We start from the raw sequence: 26,729 nt of genomic DNA, 5'->3' as shown, positions 1-26,729 counted from the left end.
ATTTTATAAAAATAAGCTTTGGAAGCACAACTGTTGAATACATATAAGTAAATTACATATTTTACTCAAGTACACAGTATAAAAATTACATATCATTGTTACATGTACTCTATGAAATATTATGCTACTTTTTTACTTCTATCCATTATATATAAATGTTTCTCCTTTATAAAGGTTTATATGTGTCAGCTGTATAATATGTGAAGTGATTTATGGCAGTTTAATTTGCATTAGCTGAACAATCTCCAGTTTTCTGTTTCGATGTTTATCATGACCAGTTACTGTCCAAACTCCTTCACTTTTGTCCATTCTAACGTATATTTCCACAGTACATCCCGTAATTCCTCATTTTTCACAATGTCTGTAAACTCAACCTCTGCACATTCCCTTTCATAAAAAATAATTTTGATTAAAATTGACAATAATAGTAGGTTGAAATTTAATAAAAAATTCCTGGAGAAGAAGAAGAACATTTTTATGAAAAAAATAATGCCGACAGACAACAGATTTTGATTAGTAAAGCTTACTTAAGCTTTTGACTCTAAGCTAAAAAAAATCATCAATCAATTTATCTTTAATTCTAAAAATGCTAATATCATTAAAGATAGTTGTACTTCATTTTTCTAATTCATCAAAGAATTATTAATTTCATTTGTAACATGTCATTTGATTGGATAAAAAATTAATTTATATCATATAACTTGGGTTGCCTACGTCACAATGACTTACATTTATGTCAAAAATGTATTAATCCGCTTGATGCTACATTAAAAATATCCAGAGTTGTAAGATATTTTTGAAGGAAAAATTGTCTTATTTTCTAAATTTTTTGATAGAAAATTTTATAAGGAATGAATCTTATAGTTACCCAAGTTATGCTGGTACAACCTGGGTTGGAACAATCTACGTATTTATAAATCGCTTTGTGGTTTATGAAACATAAACTGCCCCAAACCAAAGTTATACAGTATAACTTCAGTAGCTATTTAACTCATTCCTTAACAAACAAAATCTTACTTGTAGATTTTTCCGGAAGTCTTCCCCGCAGACTCCGAGAGGAGGGCATACAGAGTTGTCTGTGCTCCGTCTTCTGGGGTCTTCATCAGGAACCAAATAAACGGAGCAAACGATAGACTAACGAATGCACTCTTTCTGAATGGAAGATGGCGATAAATCTTTGTATTGACCACCCCGGGTAGAACACAGTGTACATGAATGTTGTCATCTATAAGCAAGAAGAAAACAAATTTTAACTGTAATTGTATGTTTAATTTTATAAGGTTTTTGGCTCACCAGAGCTGAAAGCTCAGTCTGTAAACTTTTCAACTTCTTCATAAGAACCACCTGGCCAATTTTAACCAACCTTAATACAAAGCATCCTTGGGTGAAGGGGTGTTCGAATTTTAAAAATGAAGAGACAAATTCTCTTATAATTATGGGGAGATAATCAAGAAAAGACAAAAATAGTGGGTCATTAAAAACCCTTTCAAGAACCACTGAGCCAGAAAAGCTGAAACTAAATATGTGGAAGCATCCTCACCGTATACAACGGGTAACGCGGGGGAGTCGCTAAAAAGTATGGGGGAGTCGTTTTCAACGTATGGGGGAGTCGATTTTCACCGCTTCGGAGTCAGAAGTGATGTGGGTCACGTCTTTTTTCGGTATATGTAAGATGTATTTACAAAAAACAACTAGCCCACGGAAGGTAGCAATAGTTAAGCTTTCTGTTGGTCATTTGTCCGGGTAGCATATACGTCTAGTTTTCTCAAACACTTCGAAACTATTCGACAGACCTCATATTTACGTCGATCGAGTGGTTAAAACATGCATAGTTTGCACAATCTACGACTTGTTTAGGGATTATAACAGATAAAACAGCAAAAGCAAACGTTAATCTTTCAAATGCAACAATTGAAATTTGGCTAGACTTTATAAAAATTAATAATTAAGACATTTTCTCTTTAGACAGTAATGGTTACGTAGGGGGGAGTCGTTTCTGGAAAAACACAACGCATAGGGGAGTCGCAAAATTGAATTGTACTATTATTAAAATTTGTTTTCTTTTGCTAAATGCTTCCATACATAACTATTTTGATAACTTTATAATTTTAGTAAAATGCAATATGAATAAAGATCAATATAAGCGATATGTACATGTAAAAATAAAAACATGTAATTATCGTTTCTTATTGTTAAGTGTATGAGTATATACCAGTACTTCATATACATTACTACATGTACATTTGATATGGTTTCTGCACGGATGAGCATGAATTAAGTGGCATATTCCAAAATTTTCAGCATTTTAAATTAAATACCGTTAGGCAGTTAATGTCTGTACGTCCGTCCGTCTGTCTGTTACGCTAAGGGGTACCCATCTCTTATCCGCAACTCCCCCTACGACTGAGTGAAATTTTATGAAACTTTCACAGAAACTTTACTACATATTGCCATTGTGCATTGTGGCGGATTTAAGGGGGCGCACCCGGCGTGTCAAAATAAAATTGTCAAAGTTACCGTAAATCAGAGTTTAGTCTAGTAAATGTAACCAGAAGTCTCTGTGGAGACTGAAGCTCTACTGGTTTGTACTTATAGCAAAGGAAGAGAGAAGTTCTTAAGCAGTTGGGAATTGAAACTTTACCACAGCAATAAAAAGAATATTAATGATCCTTGATTAAGTCTCTTTATGTTCTTAGTGTAGTCTACTTGCATGCCACATTATATTATAATCAGACTTAAACTGTATTTGGAGTAGAATTTTGAGAGTTTTTAACAGAAATTTAAGAAAACCAAAACAGAAAACCAAAACTGTTGGAGGAGTTGCATTTTGAAAGAATTTCACAGAATTTTCTATTTTTAGTAACAACGGCAACACTGTTCATCGAAATCAAAAACTGATACATAGAATTATGTATCTTAGTGTAGTCTACTTGTGTGCCAAGTTATATTGAAATCAGACCAAAACTGTAGGAGGAGTAGCATTTTGAAAGAATTTCACAGAAATTTCTATTTTTAGTAACAATGGCAACACCGTTCATCGAAATCAAAAACCGATACACAGAATTATGTATCTTAGTGTAGTCTACTTGTGTGCCAAGTTATATTGAAATCAGACCAAAACTGTAGGAGGAGCAGCATTTTGAAAGAATTTCACAGAAATTTCTATTTTTAGTAACAACGCTAACACCGTTCATTGAAATCAAAAACCGATACACTGAATTATGTATCTTAGTGTAGTCTACTTGTGTGCCAAGTTATACTGAAATCAGACCATAAATGTAGAAGGAGTAGCATTTTGAAAGAATTTCACAGAAATTTCTATTTTAAGTAACAACGGCAACACTGTTCATCGAAATCAAAAACCGGTATATAGAATTATGTATCTTAGTGTAGTCTACTTGTGTGCCAAGTTATATCGAAATCAGACCAAAACTGTAGGAGGAGTAGCATTTTGAAAACATTTCACAGAAATTTCTATTTTTAGTAACAATGGCAACACCGTTCATCGAAATCAAAAACCGATACACAGAATTATGTATCTTAGTGTAGTGTACTTGTGGGCCAAGTTATATTGAAATCAGACTAAAACTGTAGGAGGAGTAGCATTTTGAAAAATTGTTTACAGACAGACAGACAGACGGACAGACAGACGGACGGACGGACGACGAGAGCTTCCGGGGGCTTCGCCCCCTGGGTCCCCAGCCCCCCCCCCCCCCCCCCCCCCCGCCTACTTTATTTGCCCCCCCCCTAACTTCAATTCCTGTATCAGCCCCTGGTGACCTCCTATTTTACTTTTTGATCCGACACATATTTTGGGTTTCCCGGCCACAGCAAAACATGGAACTTTGCCATTATGGCATGGGAGCCGGGGGTATCATTTAGTGAGCTCATTCCTCACAGTACCTCTAGTTTTCTTGGTGAATTTTTATAGCTCTTACTAAAATTAGAACTTCAGACCCTGCACTTACCCATAATAACAATTCTGAAATACATTGCATGAAAAGGCACGTATGAAAGGTCTTCCAACGTTTTCATGCAGAATAGTAAAATCATAGTTATATTTACAAATGTGTTAATAAATTTTGGTTGAGAAACTCTGTTGTTACATGAATCTTCTTCCAACCCTTTTTTTTTGCTTGTCAAAATTTTTCAGATAAGTTGTTTATAATTCTTTTTTTTTTCATACTTATGAAAAGTTGTTATTGTAAGAAAAACTATAACTAGAAAAAGGCTTTCTACTGTTTTCCTGAGCAGTCAAATAAATCGCTGCTTGACAGTGGAGTGAGATGTTGGACCTGTCGATGAGCTATGGCACCGCTTACTTCACTGTGTGGGCGAGGTCACTGTCAGAACTTGATGGAATTGACAAAGTTTAAACTGCAGTGCTCGTGAAAAAAAATTCATCATGATAATATCATAATAAACAATATAACGATTCATTAATTGATTGTTCTCTATGGAACGCCGTAACTGCCTTATGTGGAGAACTTTCATTATATGATGGTATTTTGTCATCATATGATGGTATTTTGTCATTATATGATGGTATTTTATCATTATATGCTGGTATTTTATCATTATATGATGGTATTTTGTCATTATATGATGGTATTTTGTCATTATATGATGGTATTTTATCATTATATGCTGGTACTTTGTCATTATATGATACTACTTTTCTTCATTATACTACTTTTCTTCTTTATACTACTTTTCTTCTTTATACTACTTTTCATTATATGCTACTACTTTTTCGTCATTATTTGTAGTCTCGATCATCCAGACGCTTGTCTCTATAGCACTAATTCCCAATCGCATCATCTCGTGTCTTTCCGTTAGAGGTCGGAAAACAACCTCGAATGTATTGTCATCCCCTGATATTAGCCAAAGCAAAATACTATTTTTTCTATAAAATTATGTTAGGCGGCGATTTGACCAAAATCATGGGGCGCTTTGGCTAATATCAGGGGACGCTTTGACTAGAATTAGGGAACGCTTTGACTGGGATGTTTTATTAGGGGGGGCTTTGACTGGCTCCTCTAGACGCTTACACTGAGAATCGCGGAACAGCGAATTAGTGCAATCGCAACTTCTCGGGCCTTTCCGGCTAGCGGAAAAACAACCTCGAATGTATATGGTAGACGCCATGACAACCCTCCTTTTTTACGATCTTTGAAATAAATGCATGGAGACCTTTTATCTGTGGAATATGGAGTTTAAAACTTTATTCAATGTAATGATATTACTTAGAATATACTATAGAAGGGGCTTCTAAATTAGTCTATCCTATATTTGAATAAACAGGAAGATGTATAAAAATTTAACAACCGGTGATGTTAATACATTCGAGGTTGTTTTTCCGACCTCTATCGTAAAGACCCGAGATGATGTGATTGCGAATTAGTGCTATAGAGACAAGCGTCTGGATGATTGAGACTACAAATAATGACGAAAAAGTAGTAGCATATAATGAAAAGTAGTATAAAGAAGAAAAGTAGTATAAAGAAGAAAAGTAGTAGCATATAATGATAAAATACCATCACATAATGATAAAATACCATCATATAATGATAAAATACCATCATATAATGACAAAATACCATCATATAATGACAAAATACCATCATATAATGATAAAATACTATCATATAATGACAAAATACCATCATATGATGATAAAATACCATCATATAAAGTCAAAATACCAGCATATAATGACAAAATACCATCATATAATGATAAAATACCATCACATAATGACAAAATACCATCATATAATGATAAAATACCATCATATAATGATAAAATACCATCATATAATGATAAAATACCATCATATAATGATAAAATACCATCATATAATGATAAAATACCATCATATAATGACAAAATACCATCATATAATGATAAAATACTATCATATAATGACAAAATACCATCATATGATGATAAAATACCATCATATAAAGTCAAAATACCAGCATATAATGACAAAATACCATCATATAATGAAAGTTCTCCACATAAGGCAGTTACGGCGTTCCATAGTTCTCGGACAGAAATGCTTTTTGTCGACCCCTCAAGCAAAACTTTTTGCCTTCGGACTAACAACCTCGAGCAAACAGTTTGGTTCTTCGGTCCGAAAAAAAAACGCATGTTGTCCTCGAACCCTGTCTATGAATATATACATGTAGTACTCAGTGTAAACCCCAGATAATCCCAAATATTCTCATTTAAGATACATTTTTTGTGCCTGAAGATGTGTTTATAGGTATGATAAATGAAAAATAAAAATAAATTATTTATATGTCGACCAAATTGAAAGCATATACCAGTTTAAAAATTTCTACCCCACCCGAAGAAAAAAAGAAGTCAATGGGCGGGAATGACGCACCAGAGATTTCCACTTTTCTAATTAAAAAAATGGTTGATATTATTATGAAGAAATTTTCCATATTATAAATCTGGTTGTTCTTTTTTTATGGAGAGACTGTCTTTGTTGAAAGTGAGGGTTCATGATCTTTTTGAATTTTTGTAATGTGTAAGAAAATTACATACTCAGCTAGGGAAGGATCTTGTCCCCATGCACTTGTGCTCCGAAGATATATAATCCAATTGTACATGTATTCTTAAACTAAAAACAACACCAGATTAGGTCATGCATTTCACTTTATTTTGCGACTCCCCTATGCGTTGTGTTTTTCCAGAAACGACTCCCCCCTACGTAACCATTACTTTCTGAAGAGAAAATGTTTTAATTATTAATTTTTATAAAGTCTAGCCAAATTTCAATTGTTGCATTTGAAAGATTAACGTTTGCTTTTGCTGTTTTATCTGTTATAATCCCTAAACAAGTCGTAGATTGTGCAAACTATGCATGTTTTAACCACTCGATCGACGTAAATATGAACTCTGTCGAATAGTTTCGAAGTGTTTGAGAAAACTAGACGTATATGCTACCCGGACAAATGACCAACAGAAAGCATAACTATTGCTACCTTCCGTGGACAAGTTGTTTTTTGTAAATACATCTTACATATACCGAAAAAAGACGTGACCCACATCACTTCTGACTCCGAAGCGGTGAAAATCGACTCCCCCATACGTTGAAAACGACTCCCCCATACTTTTTAGCGACTCCCCCGCGTTACCCGTTGTATACGGTGATCCTGGGATAGTGAAGTTTCTAAATTGTTAACTAGAACTGTCCAAACTGACAAATACCCCCTGTTGGGTTTTTTGAGAGGTAAGTTTTTCCATAATAAAGATATGCATCAAACATGAATCATACAATTCTTCTTTCAGTGACCTTGAACTTGCACAGATAACCTTGGGTCAAGGTCATGACACACCCTTGGGTCATGGCCAATCTTTGTGTGAAATGAGAACCTACCAAGTTTATCCATAAGAAAGATATGGACCGGACACAAATTATGAAATTTTTCTTCCAGTGACTTTGAACTTCCCCAAATGACCTTGGGTCAAGGTCATGACACACCCTTGGGTCATAGGCAGTCTTTGTGTGGAGTAGTAGATTCTAATGTTCCTCCGTAAGAAAGATATGGACCGGACATGTTTGCACAGACAGACGGACAGCTAGACAGACGGACAAGGTGATTCAAATATACCCCCCCCCCAAAACTTTGTTTGCGGGGGGTATAAAAAACCAAGAGATATTACATGTGGGAAATCTGGTGAAGAAATGCATGACAAAAGTTACTCAGGTGAGTGATGTGGCACATGGGCTTCTTGTTAAAATTTCCAATAGTGATGTGACAGTTTGACAAGTTAAATTGTCAGGGGGGCAGATAGCTCTGTTCATTTCAAATAAAAACAGTTTTTGTCATACCTTTGAGTTTCTCTGCTAGTGTGACACCAAACAACACAAGGGCCAGCTTGCTTTGGGCGTACGCATCCCCAGGGTTGTACTTGTCCTGAGGGGGACAGTCGGTAAAAGGGGGTGAGCCCAGGTTATAGGCAGGGGCCACTGTCAGGAGAACACGGCTCGGTGTAGAATCCTTAAGGTAGTCTAGAAGCAGGCTGGTCATCAGGAAGGGAGCTAACCCAAACATAAGAAGTTACTTTTATTTTCTCCCTCATTTCACTCCTCCACAAATAAATATTTTCTTGACAAATTTATTGAAAAACAAAGAAAAAGAATATACTGTAGTATTTATAGTGAGCGCTAAATTGCTCTTGCATAAAAAAAACCAGTTTCTTTAGATACGAAGTTTCACGGAGAATACCGAAGTAAAACCGTAAAGAAATATATTGATATTCTTTTATTATTATTGTGCAATTTTAAAGTTAACAATTTACATTTGGTTTAACACATTTTGATAAAATAAAAAAATATATATGTTTTTGGCAAACATGCATTTAATACTTATAGTTTTTTGGCTTTTTACATAACATTTTTTAAGGTAAATTATTTTTATTTTTTTCAGCAAACATGCATTACATTGTTTTTTGCATAACATTTTTTGAAGGTAAATTATTTTTTTTCAGCAAATAGGCATTACATTGTTTTTTGGGTTTTTTTGCATAACATTTTTTTAAGGTTTCTTATCAAACAAGCTTCAGAAGAGGGTAGTTTTAGTCTGTCTTGTGATTTGTCAATACTATGAATTCTATGATTCTGATAAGGACTTACAGAGATAATTGACCTGGAACTGTTCCTCAAATCCGTCCTCCGTTTTGTTGTACTCACACATCATAACCCCGGCATTGTGGATCAGATAATTTAAATGGTCCTCCTCTAAAAACAGAACAAACACATCATAACTCCAGCATTGTGGATCAGATAATTCAAATGGTCCTCCTCTAAAAACAGAACAAACACATCATAACTCCAGCATTGTGGATCAGATAATTCAAATGGTCCTCCTCTAAAAACAGAACAAACACATCATAACCCGGGCATTGTGAATCAGATAATTCAAATGGTCCTCCTCTAAAAACAGAACAAACACATCATAACTCCAGCATTGTGGATCAGGATCCGGTTGCACGAACGCTTGTTAAATTTAACTAGCTGTTAAATTTGCGTAAACGCGACATTGAAATTAACAGCGATTTAAATCGGTTGCTCGAAAGTTAACTACCAGTTAAACTTTAGTTAATTTTTTGATTTAACTAACAGATTTAACTGAGGTTACATAGGTACATCAAATATTTAATTAAATATTAAAATCAAGATTATGGAATTGTTATCATTTCAAAACTTGTTTGCGGTGAAAGAAGAACTTATACAGAGATAATGTAAATATCTGCATGATCTGACATGAGCAAAACACACATTTGATCCCGATTTCAATATATGTATGTACGATTGCATTATTAGGGCTGTGTCAATATATTGATACGTATACGTACATGTTATTGTAAGTAGATAAAAACGTTTATTCCTTGAACATGAAGAGGGGTGAGGGTGTTCCTCTCCCCCATTTTAGAGAGATTTTATTATTATTATTATTTTTAATTCAAATTCAACGCCTTGTGTTCGAATTAAATACAGAAAAAAGTACATGTGCAGGTATTTGTTCTAACTGTATTGATTATATTGCGTGTAAATTAATCTTTCAATGTTAAACTCATGTTAGAAGAAACTACACTGTACTTTTTTTAATAATATATTAAGCAATATCTGATAAGGATTAACATATCCTTAATAAATTCACATTTACAAACTGACGTCACTTTAATTATGACGTCAGTAATCTTAAACTATAGGTAAGGGAAGTGCACGCGTCGAACGATTTTAACAGCGAGTTAACTATAAGACATCAATTAAATCTGAGTTAACTAATTAAACTTTAATTGACTTTCGAACAACAACAATTTAACTGACAGTTATGTAACTTATCGTTAAAAATTTAACAGCTAGTTACGGCATTAACTTGAAGTTAATTTAACTATCGTTCGTGCAACCAAATCCAGATAATTTAAATGGTCCTCCTCTAAAAACAGAACAAACACATCATAACCCCGGCATTGTGGATCAGATAATTTAAATGGTCCTCCTCTAAAAACAGAACAAACACATCATAACCCCGGCATTGTGGATCAGATAATTTAAATGGTCCTCCTCTAAAAACAGAACAAACACATCATAACCCCGGCATTGTGGATCAGATAATTTAAATGGTCCTCCTCTAAAAACAGAACAAACACATCATAACCCCGGCATTGTGGATCAGATAATTCAAATGGTCCTCCTCTAAAAACAGAACAAACACATCATAACCCCGGCATTGTGGATCAGATAATTCAAATGGTCCTCATCTAAAAACAGAACAAACACATCATAACCCCAGCATTGTGGATCAGATAATTCAAATGGTCCTCCTCTAAAAACAGAACAAACACATCATAACCCCAGCATTGTGGATCAGATAATTTAAATGGTCCTCCTCTAAAAACAGAACAAACACATCATAACTCCAGCATTGTGGATCACATAATTTAAATGGTCCTCCTCTAAAAACAGAACAAACACATCATAACCCCGGCATTGTGGATCAGATAATTTAAATGGTCCTCCTCTAAAAACAGAACAAACACATCATAACTCCAGCATTGTGGATCACATAATTTAAATGGTCCTCCTCTAAAAACAGAACAAACACATCATAACCCCGGCATTGTGGATCAGATAATTTAAATGGTCCTCCTCTAAAAACAGAACAAACACATCATAACCCCGGCATTGTGGATCAGATAATTTAAATGGTCCTCCTCTAAAAACAGAACAAACACATCATAACTCCAGCATTGTGAATCAGATAATTTAAATGGTCCTCCTCTAAAAACAGAACAAACACATCATAACCCCGGCATTGTGGATCAGATAATTTAAATGGTCCTCCTCTAAAAACAGAACAAACACATCATAACCCCGGCATTGTGGATCAGATAATTTAAATGGTCCTCCTCTAAAAACAGAACAAACACATCATAACCCCGGCATTGTGGATCAGATAATTCAAGTGGTCCTCCTCTAAAAACAGAACAAACACATCATAACCCCGGCATTGTGGATCAGATAATTCAAATGGTCCTCCTCTAAAAACAGAACAAACACATCATAACCCCGGCATTGTGGATCAGATAATTTAAATGGTCCTCCTCTAAAAACAGAACAAACACATCATAACTCCGGCATTGTGGATCAGATAATTTAAATGGTCCTCCTCTAAAAACAGAACAAACACATCATAACCCCGGCATTGTGGATCAGATAATTTAAATGGTCCTCCTCTAAAAACAGAAGAAACACATCATAACCCCGGCATTGTGAATCAGATAATTTAAATGGTCCTCCTCTAAAAACAGAACAAACACATCATAACCCCAGCATTGTGGATCAGATAATTCAAATGGTCCTCCTCTAAAAACAGAACAAACACATCATAACTCCAGCATTGTGGATCAGATAATTCAAATGGTCCTCCTCTAAAAACAGAACAAACACATCATAACTCCAGCATTGTGGATCAGATAATTCAAATGGTCCTCCTCTAAAAACAGAACAAACACATCATAACTCCAGCATTGTGGATCAGATAATTCAAATGGTCCTCCTCTAAACAGAAACATACAAGAAAAATATAAAGCTGTCTACTTCTTTATTGTTATATTTTATGACACTGCACTATATAGGATGTTGTTTTTTTTGTAGGTCACCTGATGAAAGTTTTCTTTACCATAGTTCATTGGTTGTATCAAAAACATTTCAAAAATCTCTTTTCTCTTTATACTACTAACTAGGAATATGAATATGGTGACAGTGTTGAAGTATAACTTACTTTTTTTGAATGCTGAGACAAAACTTTTGACTGAGGAGAATTTGTCTAGTTCACATACAAGACAGTGGACCAGTTCACTCTTGCTGGTCTCTCGTATTTCTTTCTCTGTGGCCTGTGCCTGCTCCTGTGTACGTGCTGTCGTATAAACCTTACACCCTGAAAAAAGCCAACAAGTGAAAACAATAAAGAAATTCAGCGGGCTGGAAATCAAAATCTACAATCAAACCTCATTATCTCTAATCTGTGTGATGGAGGAAAAACTTCAGGATATCCAAGGCTTTGAGAAATTGAAGGTAAAATAAAACTAGAGGAAAGTGATTGGGATTTTTTTTTTATTAAAGACCTCGAAATATCCATGATATTCAAAATATCAGTGTTTGAGATACCAGAATTCAAAAATATCTGATAATAGTAAAATGTTAAACATCATCACTTTTATGTCAATATTTCTGAAAATTATCTAATATGTTGATGGTGTGACCATTTTGGTGAGCGCAGATATTTATTCTGTTACAATTTAGATTGGGCTTGCAGATCGTCAAACTGCACCTGACATTTGGTGCATCTAGACTCTGACGTCACATGACGTTGTATGTAAGTTACATTTCCAGAAAGAAGCCTAAACAGTGCTAAAAGTAAATGAATCTAACGTTTTGTTTACTAATTTATCTTCAATATTTATCCATTAAATCAGGGCATGATTACTTTTAGTTGAACTTTTCTCGCGAGAATGTAGCTTTAACAAGTGATGCATTGTGGGTCCAAATTACTGCGTCAAAAAATTCTATCGAATGAATGTGCAGTAGTCCGAATTTTCTCTTTGCATAGGCGATGCTTTAAGAGCTATAATGAATAGAAAAAGATTGAATTCTTACAGCTAACAATCTTATACAGGTAATGAATTCATGCTTACAAGAAAGTCATTTTCATTTTCTTTAAACATAATTATAATTTATATGAAATCAACAAATATAAAAACTGAATGTTTATAACTAATAAAATAAATAAAACTCTCCTATTAGTATGTTTACATTCCTGAAAAAATCAAGACATTTGAATATGAAGCCAATTTTTTTTGGGGGGGGGTAAAATTCACTTACCTCTTTTAGCTAAGTCGATGGCCAGGTATTTACCCATTCCTGACCCTCCTCCTGTTACTATGGCAACTTTATCATCAAGTTTTAATTCGCTGATACACCGAGCGCCTCTCATGTACTGTCTAAATACAAATAGGTATAATGTTACAGTATATAGCTTTCTTCTCAAACAACTATAAATGTACAACTATCAGCAAGCTATATATGACATTCCTTTACTAAAACAAATATTTAGTTAGGTATTTTCTTTTCCAAACAATTCATTAGGCCCTACAGCACAACAAAACAAAACATAACTTAAATTCAATGTTTCAAAGTTCAAGTTCAAACCAGGGACCTATATACTATATATAGTATTTAGGTATCTTGTTCAAACTACTGTAGATCACTAAATTTTCGCGACACCTTATTTTCACGAAATAGCCATTGACTCTTTATTAGCGAGACATATTTTTCGCGAATTGTTGTTTTCCTCCATATAATCGTAAGGAATACTTTTATATGCGAGAATGAAATTTTCGAAAGCTCATTGTCTTGCATTATTATGCGAAAATAAAGTTCTCGCGAATAAAGCGTGATTTACAGTAATTATCCCAACATCTCCTCAGTTTTAACTTTTATTCCACATATCACATATAGGACTATTCCCTTATTAGCGAGCGCAGCGAGTCGGCGCGAAGCGCCGCTCGCATAGCGAGCTCAATAGACTAACGTGTACGAACGGAGGTAATTCGGGTTGAAATCTGCACATTGTTCCAAGAAATTTTTATCTCACCGCGTGAAAACTCCCAATAATCCTTTGCAGTACATAGCAACATGGTGGCTAAAACATGGCAACAACTTACTTGAAAAAAAAAATACAAACAATGATTTAATGCATTCTCCATGCCACAAAACTATCGTTTGCATTCTAAGTCAACAGGACTTTTTATTTGACGTCATACTTTCGTCATTTAACGACTCGGGTATTTCCGATTTTGTCGGAAACTTCCGAAAAGTTTGGAATCTGGATCCCGATGCCTGGAAAGTGATTTCTCTTTATTCTTTTCTTCTTTTTAATGAACTGAGAAAAGGCAGTGCAAGTACAAACTGTGTAAATGTAATTTTTTTTTAATAGCGAGCGCAGCGAGGCGGCGCGAAGCGCCGCTCGCATAGCGAGCTCAATAGACTAACGTGTACGAACGGAGGAAATTCGGGTTGAAATCTGCACATTGTTCCAAGAAATTTTTATCTCACCGCGTGAAAAAATTCCAAACTCCCAGAAATCCTTTGTGGTGCATAGCAACATGATGGCTAGCCTGGTTCCCTGTCCCTATTTTGCTCAATACACTCCGCGTCACTAGGTGCCTTGGTAAGGATGAGCCAGGGGACCAGGCTACTAATCCGAGATTCCTCTGACTCTAACCCCCGCTTTTATATTATGACTTGTGCGGGGGAGAGTCAGAGCGGACTCCATATTGAAAACTGGGAATTTGGCGAAACTAACTGGTATCGCGACTCTGCCTACCTTTTACAACTTTATTCCGCGGAGCTAACTCCCGAGACGCGAGAAATCAGTAAAATAATTATTATTCTACTTGTTAATCGTCATTAAAAGGATGCTACCGCCGTTTAAACGGTCCTATCAACGACAAATGAAGCATCACTTGAATTAGGTCGCCTCCTCGCCATTCGACTTCTTTGCGCATGACGTCACACACAAATACACAAACAAAACTATCACGAGCAAATATCATGTTTGGTGTTCATGCTGTTTTTAACCTACTTTTAGCATAGAAGTCGTTTTTGACAGTTGCTTTCCTTATAAATAAATAAATGAAACATTATCATATTGTTTTTATGTATTTTTTCACAACACTTTCATATTTTTCCGAAAGGTCCACACGTGTTTTGAGCACGTGTTACTTTGGAATTTTGTGTATTTGTGTGCTGACGTCATGCGCAAAGAAGTCGAATGGCGAGGAGGCGACCTAATTCAAGTGATGCTTCATTTGTCGGGGATAGGACCGTTTAAACGGCGGTAGCATCCTTTTAATGACGATTAACAAGTAGAATAATAACTATTTTACTGATTTCTCGCGTCTCGGGAGTTAGCTCCGCGAAATAAAGTTGTAAAAGGTAGGCAGAGTCGCGATACCAGTTAGTTTCGCCAAATTCCCAGTTTTCAATATGGAGTCCGCTCTGACTCTCCCCCGCACAAGTCATAATATAAAAGCGGGGGTTAGAGTCAGAGGAATCTCGGATTACCAGGCTACATGATGGCTAAAACATCTTTTAATAGCAACAACTTACTTGAAAAAAAAATACAAACAATGATTTATTGCTATTTCCATGCCATAGAACTATCGTTTGCGTCCTAAGTCAACAAGATTTTTTATCTGACGTCATACTTTCGTCACTTTAACGGTTCGGGTATTTCCGATTTTGTCGAGAATTTCGGAACCTCGATCCCGATGCCTTGGAAGTGATTTCTTTTTATTGTTTTGCTTTTTTCTTTCCTTTTCTTGAATGAAAGGCAGTACATGTGTAGTTTATGAAAGTACATAACTGCGCTCGCATCAACGGTCACACCGTAAATCATATTAGTAATTAACTGCACTCGCCCCAACGGTCGCACCGTAGAACATATTATTCAAAATTCATGTCAAAACTTGATATCATTTTTTTAAAAACAATATTCCTCTGCTACTTGATGTTATGATTCAGCTTATAACACAGTGTACATTACAGTTCCGGAAAGCGTTATTACCTGAGAGCATAGGCTACCCCTCCAACTATACCAATAATGATAGGCCACCAAGACTCAAAGATAGCCTCAGGATTTGGCAAATTTGGCATAGATGGGGGTTGGCTAGACATCTTTTGGATATTTGAAGTGGAATAATTATCTTTTGGTTACCGAGGTGGCATAGAATTTTCATAAACGTGAAAGAAAACCAGAAAGCGTGAAGCTCAATAAACAGGATGTGGCAAGACGTTCCCTAAAATTAAAAAAAAACTATTCGGAATCAACATATCTTTTGGTTGATTTCAAGAAATCGTGGTGTCTTTCTATTCTTTTGAATATAATCAACCATTATCATGATTTAAAAAATATTTTTTTTTTTACAAAGCATGCTTTTTAACTATGAATATTATTTATTTCCTTATTTATTTCCAAGATATTTTCAAATTCGGAAATATTTTATCCTCCCCCATCCACACCTTTAATTTTAATTGTATTTATATCACTTCCGAGTAAACTTTCGTAACGCGACACTGTGACTTTCACCTGAAATTTTTTAAATTTTAAAACTTTGGACAGCAAAATGTAATGTTCCAGGCTGAAAACCTCTTTGTGAAACAATTAACTAATGATTGTTACCAGTGAGTCTTGTGATTGTCTTTGAACATGTTTAAAGTTAGCTAGTCCTATGAGTATACCAAAGAGCATCAAGCCCATGCACCCTCTTTTGGTGTTTTTTTTAATACAGGCTTTCCAGCTTCTTTAGTGGATTTATACTCTTGATAAGCAAGGATGAATTTCGCCTTTATGTATTCGACCTCATTCATGCTCATTCTGGGCCTGTTTGTGTTTCATGTAAAGAGGATGTAATCTACTTTTGAATTTAGGATAAATTAATGTTTTTTGAGATAATGAATTTCAAGTAAAGTGTCATATAGATAACAATGCACACTGTCCAAAGGCAGATCAAGGGCCAGCACCCTGGGGGTGGCTTCCTATCCTAAAATCAAGGAAAAAACATCTCTTATTTGTAAAAGTTTGTCAGCGGCCTGGACCTTCACCAGGGCTTTGTCCTAGAACCACTGTGGGCTTAGTGCAGTCCCCAGACCACCTGCCTTCTACTACCCCCCCCCCCCACCCCCCATTATGAAATTCCTGGATCTGCCACTGCGCAGTACAGTTAAGGTGCGCATTGGAAATATCTGCTAAATTTTGTCTTTAAAAATGTATTCGTATTCGGGATGGCGATAATTTTTAGTACATTATTTATCTCGGATAATTGTAATTATGATTAATAACTACATATCGAGGACGATTATATTTTATATTTAGACTTGTCACGTGATGCGGCAGTCACACGATTTTAGCACATTGACTTGAAGTATTGATGTTACATATAAATATCACTAGTGCAAGGGCATAACCAAGTTAAATTTCCAAGTTTAGCATATAAATATTTTCAACACATATTGTAGTTTCTAAAAAGTGCTGCGACCCTGTCTAAATTCTGCAATTTCATTGTTAAAATTATACTTGTATGACCGGATGCTATATTTTTTGCTGGTCAGCGGCATGAAATATAGATATGATTAAATTGTTTTTAAGATTTTATCAGGATTGCAGCACTTTTCAGATACCTTAATAGTTCTATAGTTGAAATGTAAAAGCTTACTTTGATCCATAGAGTATATGCCCTTGCACTAGATCGATTTATTAAGACCCCCCACATTACCCTCCGATGTACTTGCATACAAATATATGGCAGTGTCGATTTAATACGTAATGTACCGAAAATATATTAACAAAATAGCGAAGAAGACATTAAATTCAAGTTATTGGCCCATAGAATATCTGTAAATAATATTTTATTTAATAAGAGAATAGTTACATAATTTGTTGAGAAAATATTACTTGATCTTTCTCTCACTGCATACAAACTACGTCACATTGTAAGAAATGACGTCATATTGACAAGTGTATTGCGATCAGTGACTTGTTTATAACTTGTTATGTGGGATTTAACTAACGACATAACAACATGCTGTAGTAAGTTTTTACATAGTTTGATGATTTCTTACTGCTTAAATTAGCAGATAAACTCATTTTGTGGTATTTTAAAGAAATGTTGTATGACGTATATTGTGTATGATGTCATAGTCAAGTTTTCCAGTACAAATTAGGCTCCGCCTCTTTTTTGTAACCTTAACTGTGCTGCGTGCTGTCACACTTTTATATTTCATGGGCATGGGATGGTTTGCTCCTATGGTTCAGGCTGGAATGCATGTTTAGGTCTGTTCTATTCCTTGTTAATATGGTCAGAGATGGTTTGGGCCACATTGTTATGCTCAAAATAAACCTTTTATAGCACATAGCACAATAATGAGTGTTTTAAGTTGTGTTTAAATATCATTTTAAGATATATGCATAATGCATATAAATAATTTTAACCATTATATTTTGGTTTATTTTTTAAAAAGTTCAAAATTTATTTAAAGTAGACCTTTTTCTTTAAAAATTGATGTATAATTTTCATTTTGCAGCGTGTTACTTATGATGAGACATATCAGAAGGGGGTGTGTTACGTAACAGAAACATGTCCTTCCCTAACTGGGTTATCCATGCCAGTGCTCTTGGAACCGTGGCCCTAGGTTCTCTTCTCTTAAGGTAATTGTAACGCTAGCGGTTCTGCTAACTGTATATGGTATAAATAATTTAACTCAACTTCCTTCATAAATTTACCATTCGCAAAGAAGACATAAGATTATAAACATTAAACAATTGAATTTATTAAATGCATTATCAGCAAACAATTTATTTCAAACGACGACATTCACACCACATTCATACCAAATTAACAACAATAAATTAAATTAAGTTTTAATAAATTAAATAAGAAAAATCATAGCGTAAAACAGACTGAAAAACCACCCAAAAATCTATCGTCTATTTCCCAATATCTAATAATGAAATCAAGTCGTAGTTATTTATAACTTTGACTTGTAAAACTTAACACAAGCTTTACTGTATGTAACAGGTTAGCTTGTTAATCTCCTAAACTCTTTATTAAAACGGGACACAAGCCGTGGTTATTTATAACGCTGACTCGTTAAACCTAAAGCAAGCTTTACTATATTAACAGTTTCAGCTTGTAAATACTACGGGCCATAAATATTAAATCCAATAATCTTTATTAAGTTTCAAGTAAAATAAAAATTTAAATTCTGAAATTCTCTAATGAAAAATTCTAAAGAAAAATTTACGTATCTAGACAAATTAATTTACTGAATGTAAACAAAATAAAAATTGACTTTCGTTGAATTAATCAACTTTAGTCATCATAAAAGAGAAAGATAGCAAACGTATAACTTTTGTTACATAGTTTGCCGTAAAATAAAAATTAAATTAAATAAATGTAGAGTAAAATTGTAAAATAAAATAATCCTAGAAAAATTAATTACTGAACAGAACTACTCAGTCATAGACTGTTGAGTTCTAAAACTACCGATCACGGACAATAGTATTTTACTATTTAATGTCCTTCACGGTTAAATCCTATAAATTTAATTGATAAAAAAGTAAACTTTCTACCAGTAGACAAGAAAATTAAGAGTGTTTGCATAAGCAATGTCCCATTTGATAGCAATTTACCATGTGTATTGAGACGGACAGACGTTACGTTCAAAATATGAGGAGAAATAAAATTCATTTTTTCTTTTATTTGAGTCATAATGTGCATTAAAATACTTTTGTATGTAAATTCTATCCTTCCTAAACAGTAGTAAATAAAAATATTCTGTGTACAAGGTATCACTGCCGTATATTAGTCTTTTATTTTGACATGGCTGAAAATGTCCCCCTACACATGCGTGATTCTAGTGGAATTTTCAAATTCATTTCAAGAAAAATAAGTAAGTTGATGAAAAAATCTGCTCATATTATCCTTTCTATATATTTGCAATATAGTTTTCAATATAAAATAATTTTTATTTCAGTTTTTTCAATAATTTTTTAAATATTTCTCTTGTAAAAGTCACAGGTCAAGATGTACACAAGAGGAATTTAGAGCCTACTACAATTTACTCTTGATTCCAACTATTTAGAAATACAATTACATAACTTAACTACAACTTTGCGAACAGCACATTCATAGTAAAACAAAATAAAACTTCTTTAAATATACAAACTTCATCAACCTGTTCTAAATCACTATAAAGCATGAAGACATATTACAGTCATTGACTCTATTTGATAGAAAAATCAACCCGCTCCAAGCTCACACAATTACAGTAAAATATTACAGACATTGAATCAGCATGAATAAACACTATATTGTGGATTAAATAATGAATGTCATATACCCTAACTACATTACATAAAAATTAAAAAAAGGGGGGGGGGGGGGGTCACATACACTAAAGTAATCGTCCAAGTCATGTCAACAAAAAATTGAATATCATTTGTAATTATATGCTTTTTGACATTCACAAACTTTTATATCAAAAGTGCATTTGAAAAATTTATTTTAATTATGAAGAATGAAAATATACTGATTGTATATCCTCTGTCGCTTTCTTGGGTAGCCATTACATTAAAGAAAACATTTTCATACAGGTTCCCCTGCAGCTATTGTTTTTCACTTCAATTCTTTTTTTTCATTATGCCATATGGCTCACCAGGCAGTATGACAAAATGAACAGTAATGCATGCTAATTTTAGTTCACTTGCTACATTGTTTAATATACATGTATACATATATATATATATATATATATTGTAACAGTCATATTTTTATACATTTATAGTCATACATATAGATGAGATTTCATTTTTCTTCCCTTAGAACTAAATACATTCAGTCCTCTTGATTTCTCTGTATTTTAGAGATTACCTTTCTGGTAAGGTGTATAAAGGAGAGGAAATGTTACTGGGAAAAACTGCTGTAGTGACTGGGGCTAACTCAGGGATAGGAAAGGAGACAGCAAAGGACTTCGCTAGAAGAGGTATACAGGTTCCACCAAATGATGTCATAAAAATTGTCCACAATATACAATTCTATTGGCATGGTCAGATTAATTTTTTTTATGCAGATAGATTTTAAAGTTAATGATAACAAAACATTTTGAACAATTCTGTACAATTTAGAAATGTCATCTTTTAATTTTATTTATATTCTTGCAGATATTTTGTTTAAGATATAGTAATCCTGGCTTTGTGAAATTTGGTACAATACAACTTGATTTGTGCTAAAGAATTTTTTTTCTCATTTTAATGAAAAAATTTAATCACAGGTTAGGTTAAAATTCAGCTGGCTGAAATTTAATGAAAATGGCTAGTTTCAACATAGTAGAACAATTTTTCAATGTAAATTTAGCATTCGATGTTTGGACTTGGACAGATAACCTGGCTAAGCGGCCAGTCGTTGACAACAAGGCGTTAATAATGTCAAATAACCTTCCTACTTTTATATACATTGTGTATAGATAAGCGACAGTGCATGGGCCACAGGTGTTGACAGCTGTTATCTTTTGTTTTGTTGATTGTCTCAAAGTGAAAAAGGTGTGAAAAAAATATTACGGACGAAAATTTTCTATTATAACTAGAGGTACTGTGAGCGATGAGCTCACTAAATGATACCCCCCACCTCCCATATGGTTATAACTGGTGAAAAAGTCTATGTTTTCCTGTGGCCGGGAAACCCAAAATATGTGTCGGATCAAAAAGTAAAATAGAAGGTGCACAATGGCAATATGTAATAAAGATTCTGTGAAAGTTTCATTAAATTTCATTCAGCGGTATGAGAGGAGTTGCGGATAAGAGATGGGTACCCCAAAGCGCAACAGACGGACAGACAGACGAACGGACGGACAGCTAGACAGACGGACGGACATACAGACGGACGGACAGAATTAACGATTACTATATACCCTCCCGCTTTTCAAGCGGGGGGTATAATAACCGAAGTACACACTTTTACCTATGATAATAACATAAGAAATTAACATTGAATTATTAAGAAATGGTTTTGTATTTTAAATATCTATGATAAAAACGGAGTATGATATTAAACCGGTGTGATAATAAACAGCCTGTACTGTATCTCTGTTTGAAGGAGCTATCAGTATTCTCAGTACTTTGATTTATATCTCTGTTTAAAGGAGCTAAAGTAATCCTGGCTTGTCGAGACTTAGAGAAGTGTGAGGCGGCCCAGGATCTCATCAGACAGGAAACACACAACCAGAAGGTGTTCTGTAAAAAACTCGATCTCGCCAGCTTCAAGTCCATCAAAGAGTTCACTGATGACATTAAAAAAGGTATGATTCTGTAAAAAACTCGATCTAGCCAGCTTCAAGTCCATCAAAGAGTTCACTGATGACATCAAAAAAGGTGTTTGTTCACTGTATACAGGGAAATTTTGCCCCCATTTTATTTTTACCCCTTTCGCCCTATCCTACCTTGGGCGAATTTAAAATGGGGCAAATTCAAAGAATACAATATAAATTCTTAAACAAAACTGATTGGGCGAATTTAAAATGGGACAAAATTGTTTTCAAGTGTGAAAAGGCAAAAATAACATGGAGCAAAAATAACCCTGTATACAATATGGGTCCTTTGTACAGAGCATAAATCTTGTCACAAAGAATAAAGTCTGTATTTGATATATTCATGACCACATTTACAATAATCAATTTATTATAGGTATTACCAAATCTTACTTCTTTAATACCATTACTGTCAACAAAATTGATTGGATTGACATTTTTTTTTTCTTTAAAAAATACCTGAGTCCCAGCTGAAATTCAATTTTCAAAATGAACACAATTCCATGTATTACTTTCAAATTCCTTAAAATTTTTAGTCCTGCTTAAATAATCAATGGGATTCAAGGGGACAAGAAATTTATTTACCCACCTCTAATGATCCCTTACCTAGTCATTACAAAACTGTACAACTATACAGCAAAACTCGGTACTAACAAAGTCGCTGGGACCTATAAAATAACTTTGATATATCCGTAATTGATTATAACCGATTAACCGTATAAGAAATTCATTAAATTTATATAGCTGGGGATCGAAGATGAATTTGCAATATCTGTGTTCATACTGAACAAGTTTTACTGTACAACTAATAAATATATAACTACTGTATATCACTTAATTTATGCAACACCATATTTTTGCGAAAAAGACATTTACTCTTTATTTAATAGTGAGACAAAATTTTCATGAATCGTGGTTCAGCTCTTTATATTCTAAAATCTTTAAGAAAACTAATGTAAGCAAGACTGATATTTTTGCGAGCACTCTGTCTGGTGCAATTAAAGTAAAATAAAGTTTTTGTGAATAAAAATTGATTTTAAATTACATTAATAAGACATGCATGATTCAAGTTGTCTCTGTCGTACATAATTTTGACGTGTATTGATACCGGTAAACCTCAAAAGAGAGAAAACACAGATACATGCAACTCATAATAAAACTTCTTTTTTTCAGAGGAAAAATTTTTGGACATCCTGGTCAACAATGCAGGAGTGATGCACTGCCCTTACCAGAAAACTGAAGATGGGTTTGAGTACCAGCTGGGAGTGAATTATCTTGGTAACAAATTCATTTTTAGTTCTGCAGATTGGATAAGAACAGATTTCAGATTTAAATAAAATTTAGTTTTTTCAGCATTGTCAATAGCAACTCTCTCTCTCTCTCATGCCAATTCTCACAAAACAAAACAACCATATTAATGGAAAATTAAATAATTTTAATTTATACACATGGACTGATATGGGAAAATTCAAATCAAATGACAATTTTTTTTCCTGTATGTTTACTGTCTAATTTAGGTCCAGTCCAACTCTCTATGTTGTTTCTATTTTAGGTCCAGTCCTTCTCACTATGTCATTACTGGATCTTCTCATTAAGTCTGCACCCAGTCGTATCGTTAATGTATCAAGCAGTGTTAGCCAGGCGGGACATATAAACTTCAGTGATCTCAACTCAGAGAATGGCTACCATCTGACTCTCGCCTACAACCAAAGTAAACTGGCTCTCTTGATGTTTACAAAGGAGCTGTCTAAACATTTAAAAGGTAAAACATAGAACTTTGGACCTCAAACATTTTTTTATGTGAACAATGAAGTGGGTTGGAACTTGGAAGTCCCAAACACTTTCCCTCCAATATTGTTAAGTTTTTATCAAGCCCATTTAATATACTTACTAAGTAGTATAACAAGGTTAAACCAAAAACGGAACATATCTTTGCCTTTGAAAAGAGGTGTCTTAAAAATGTTATCTTCATGTGTATGCATCTTTGAACTTTATTTTTAGGAACTCAGGTGACAGTCAATGCCCTACATCCTGGTATTTGTGACACGGATATCGGTAGAAATGTCAAGGTCAACAAGGTCTTTTCTTTCCTGTCCTACCCGTTTAGATCCATCTTCGTTCGTCAGCCTTACCGAGGGGCGCAGACGTCCATCTTCTTAGCTGTCAGTCCCGAGGTGGAGAAAGTCTCCGGCAAATACTTCAGGTCAGAACAGAATCACTACTGAAATGTTTCACAAGTATAACAAGTGTCTATGTTTATAGGGTTTTTAATTGTAAACACAGACTATGGTAACAAATAAATTTATTGCTCACATGATCACATAGATTCATGCTCTGAAATACACACAAACCAATTGCATCATCTCGGTCTTTCTGTCAGAGGTCAGAAAAATAACCTCAAATGTATTAACATTATTCAAATATAGAATAGACAGATTTTTAAAAGTCCCCTGTTTAGTATATTTTAGGTAATATTTTTATATTCAATTAAGTTAAAAACTCCATACTCCACAGATAAGAGGTCTTCCAACATTTATATCAAAGTTTCTGAAAAGGGGATTGTCATGGTTTTTATGTAATACATTCGAGGTTGTTTTTCCGCTAGTCAGAAAGGCCCGAAAAGTTGCCATTAACACACAAACATAACACATGCTCATCAAAGGGAAATAACTCAATTTCAAAATTTTGTGAACATAAAAATAATAAAAATCTATACAGTATACTGTCACATTAAGAATAATGGGGGTCTTTACATCATATATTTGTTTGCGTCCATATGTTCCTTTAAGTTTGCTTTTCTTATCGTTTCCTTTAGTATAAACACATTATGATATATTAACTTCAGGTGTTTTCTTTCTTTAACAGTGATTGTAAAGAAAAGGCAGTGAATTCTGAACAGTATTTAGATGATGAGGCTTGTAAAAAGTTATGGCTACAGACCTTAAAGATGGTTAAACTGATATGAAGGACTTATTTCATAACATTTCAATGGGTTTAGAATGTATGTGTTTGAATGTAAGGAAAGAGTGATTTACAAATAAAGTAATCAAATCTGATTGGCATCTTTTAATCTTTTTGCATTGAAGTGAAAAAAAGAGGGAAGAATTTTCAATCACAAAAGATTCTTTCTTTTAGTTTTGCATATATATGTAATGCAGTATACTCTGATAAAATCTTACATAAGATAAGCATGGCAGGTTATGTTATGGTACAGCTTTGTGTTTACCAGAGTGGTCACATTCTCAAATAGGGTAAAAAAAAAACTTTTTATGAGGAAAAAACTTTAATTTTCAAGGTCAATACTGAGGATGGTTAAAGAACAATTCTAAATTTTATTTCTCACCATCATCTTGAGAATTCTCCTTGTATTGTAACTTAGTTCAACCACTACTTGAATGAGGAAATAAATGTAGATACACCTATAAACAAAAGACGGCTACCTATCCGTGTATATTGTGTTTCAAAGATTTGTATTTGTTAATTTTAATCTGTGTTTGTTAATTTAAAAATAACTCAAAACAAGTTAGTCCCCACATGCTAAACATTGCATGAAAAAATCGAAATGGTCTTATCGAAAAGTTTCATGGAGCATCTTTGATGGGGATCGAGTGGAGGGGGAGGGGGGGCATGGGGAATGGATAATTTTAAAAGTACATGGCAGTCATATTGTGCTTAATTTGCAACATTGAGGAAAAAAGGATCCCACAAATATTCTTTATTCATCTAATCAGTCCCCATGAACATTTTTTCCGTCGTCAATACTTCCGGCTGTCACAGAAAAGGGAATAAAAAGTCGATTATTAAAATTTCTTTGTCTATCTTTCTTAGATCTTTTTTGATTTCACACGTAAATCGAGAGCAACTGAGACCCCCCCCCCTCCAAAAAAGGCGGGTTAAAAAGCTGTAGTATATATCTCAATCTGTCGCAGAGCTCAGTATTTAAGTTTGTTAGGCGTCGCCCATTCTGACGATTTCTGAGGGTTGGTTGAACCAATGCCCTAAATTGTTAAACTCAATATAAATCATGTTATACAACTTTGCAAACAAATGATTAATTAATGGGGATACATGTAATTCAAAGATGTGTTTTTAAAAACTTTGAATTAAATGAAAAAATAATTTTTTGCAAGGCACGTCGTTTACGGGGCTTACATTTGATTCATAAAGTCCTTATTGTTTCCATCATCCCACTTAAGAAAATACGTACTTTTAATTACTATAGTTTTACGGAGAAAACCATTGGCGGGTCAGAATTAAGCAAACTGAAAGGGGGGTTAATTGAAAGAGTGGGGGAGGGGGCTAAGCAATCCCCTCTGGTTCCGAGTCCTTCCGACACCTGTGAACACATAGTGAAAACAGAGCTTATTTTTTGTCGTACTAAAAATGCCTGCAGGAGCTGCTTGCCCCCCCCCCCCCCCCGCCCACTTTAATTCATGGATCCGTCCCTGTGTTAAAATGTTTAAACGGTTCTTTAAAATTAGCCTAAACAATTCAAAATTACTATGATTAAGGCCAGTAAGGGACCACATGAGTCTAAAGGAACATGCATTCTCTAAACCGAAACAGAAAGGGTCTTAAACAGCATGAACAGTTAAAAAAAAAACCCACTACTCTGAGCATACAAAGTCCTATTTATTATTATTTATAGATTCTATATTTGTTTCACAACTTCGTATTTTGTTTTTAATGACGCTTTTTTTATACGCTGTTCATTATAATGTACTGAACAATACGAGATATTGTGCACGTTTGTTTTATTCAGGGGAAAAACTGTCGTCAT

At 34.2% G+C, this 26,729-nt stretch overlaps 2 protein-coding genes across 4 annotated transcripts; one reads left to right on the top strand and one right to left on the bottom strand.

Moving 5' to 3' along the window:
- Positions 1 to 23,636, bottom strand: LOC134281291 (retinol dehydrogenase 11-like). Of its 2 annotated transcripts, none has more exons than XM_062763776.1 (7): positions 23,518 to 23,636; positions 12,908 to 13,026; positions 11,808 to 11,963; positions 8,654 to 8,758; positions 7,850 to 8,059; positions 1,018 to 1,225; positions 1 to 387 (listed from the first exon to the last, which is right to left on the bottom strand). In XM_062763776.1, exons 2-7 carry the CDS (start codon positions 13,017 to 13,019, stop codon positions 279 to 281), a joined length of 900 nt encoding a protein of 299 aa, XP_062619760.1. In that variant the 5' UTR covers positions 13,020 to 13,026; positions 23,518 to 23,636; the 3' UTR covers positions 1 to 278. The 2 variants fall into 2 exon arrangements, with proteins under 2 accessions (XP_062619760.1, XP_062619758.1); XM_062763774.1 differs by lacking the exon at positions 23,518 to 23,636 and adding an exon at positions 15,654 to 15,849 and having other exon boundaries at positions 3 to 387.
- LOC134281292 (retinol dehydrogenase 13-like) lies at positions 11,985 to 25,005 on the top strand. 2 transcript variants are annotated; one of them, XM_062763778.1, is made up of 8 exons: positions 11,985 to 12,100; positions 18,170 to 18,293; positions 20,511 to 20,629; positions 21,785 to 21,940; positions 23,123 to 23,227; positions 23,502 to 23,711; positions 23,951 to 24,152; positions 24,815 to 25,005. In XM_062763778.1, the coding sequence occupies exons 2-8, from the start codon at positions 18,223 to 18,225 to the stop codon at positions 24,912 to 24,914; spliced, it is 963 nt and encodes a 320-aa protein (XP_062619762.1). In that variant the 5' UTR covers positions 11,985 to 12,100; positions 18,170 to 18,222; the 3' UTR covers positions 24,915 to 25,005. The 2 variants fall into 2 exon arrangements, with proteins under 2 accessions (XP_062619762.1, XP_062619761.1); XM_062763777.1 differs by lacking the exon at positions 11,985 to 12,100 and adding an exon at positions 16,131 to 16,270.
- Positions 25,006 to 26,729: the final 1,724 nt, after the last annotated feature.

This window comes from Saccostrea cucullata, unplaced genomic scaffold (assembly GCF_032062105.1).
Source record: "Saccostrea cucullata isolate Sc308-1 unplaced genomic scaffold, CSIRO_AGI_Scuc_v1 ctg214, whole genome shotgun sequence".
Classification (NCBI taxonomy): domain Eukaryota; kingdom Metazoa; phylum Mollusca; class Bivalvia; order Ostreida; family Ostreidae; genus Saccostrea; species Saccostrea cuccullata.
The sequence above is the reverse complement of the archived record's forward strand: the minus strand, read 5'-3'. Positions and strand labels throughout refer to the sequence as shown.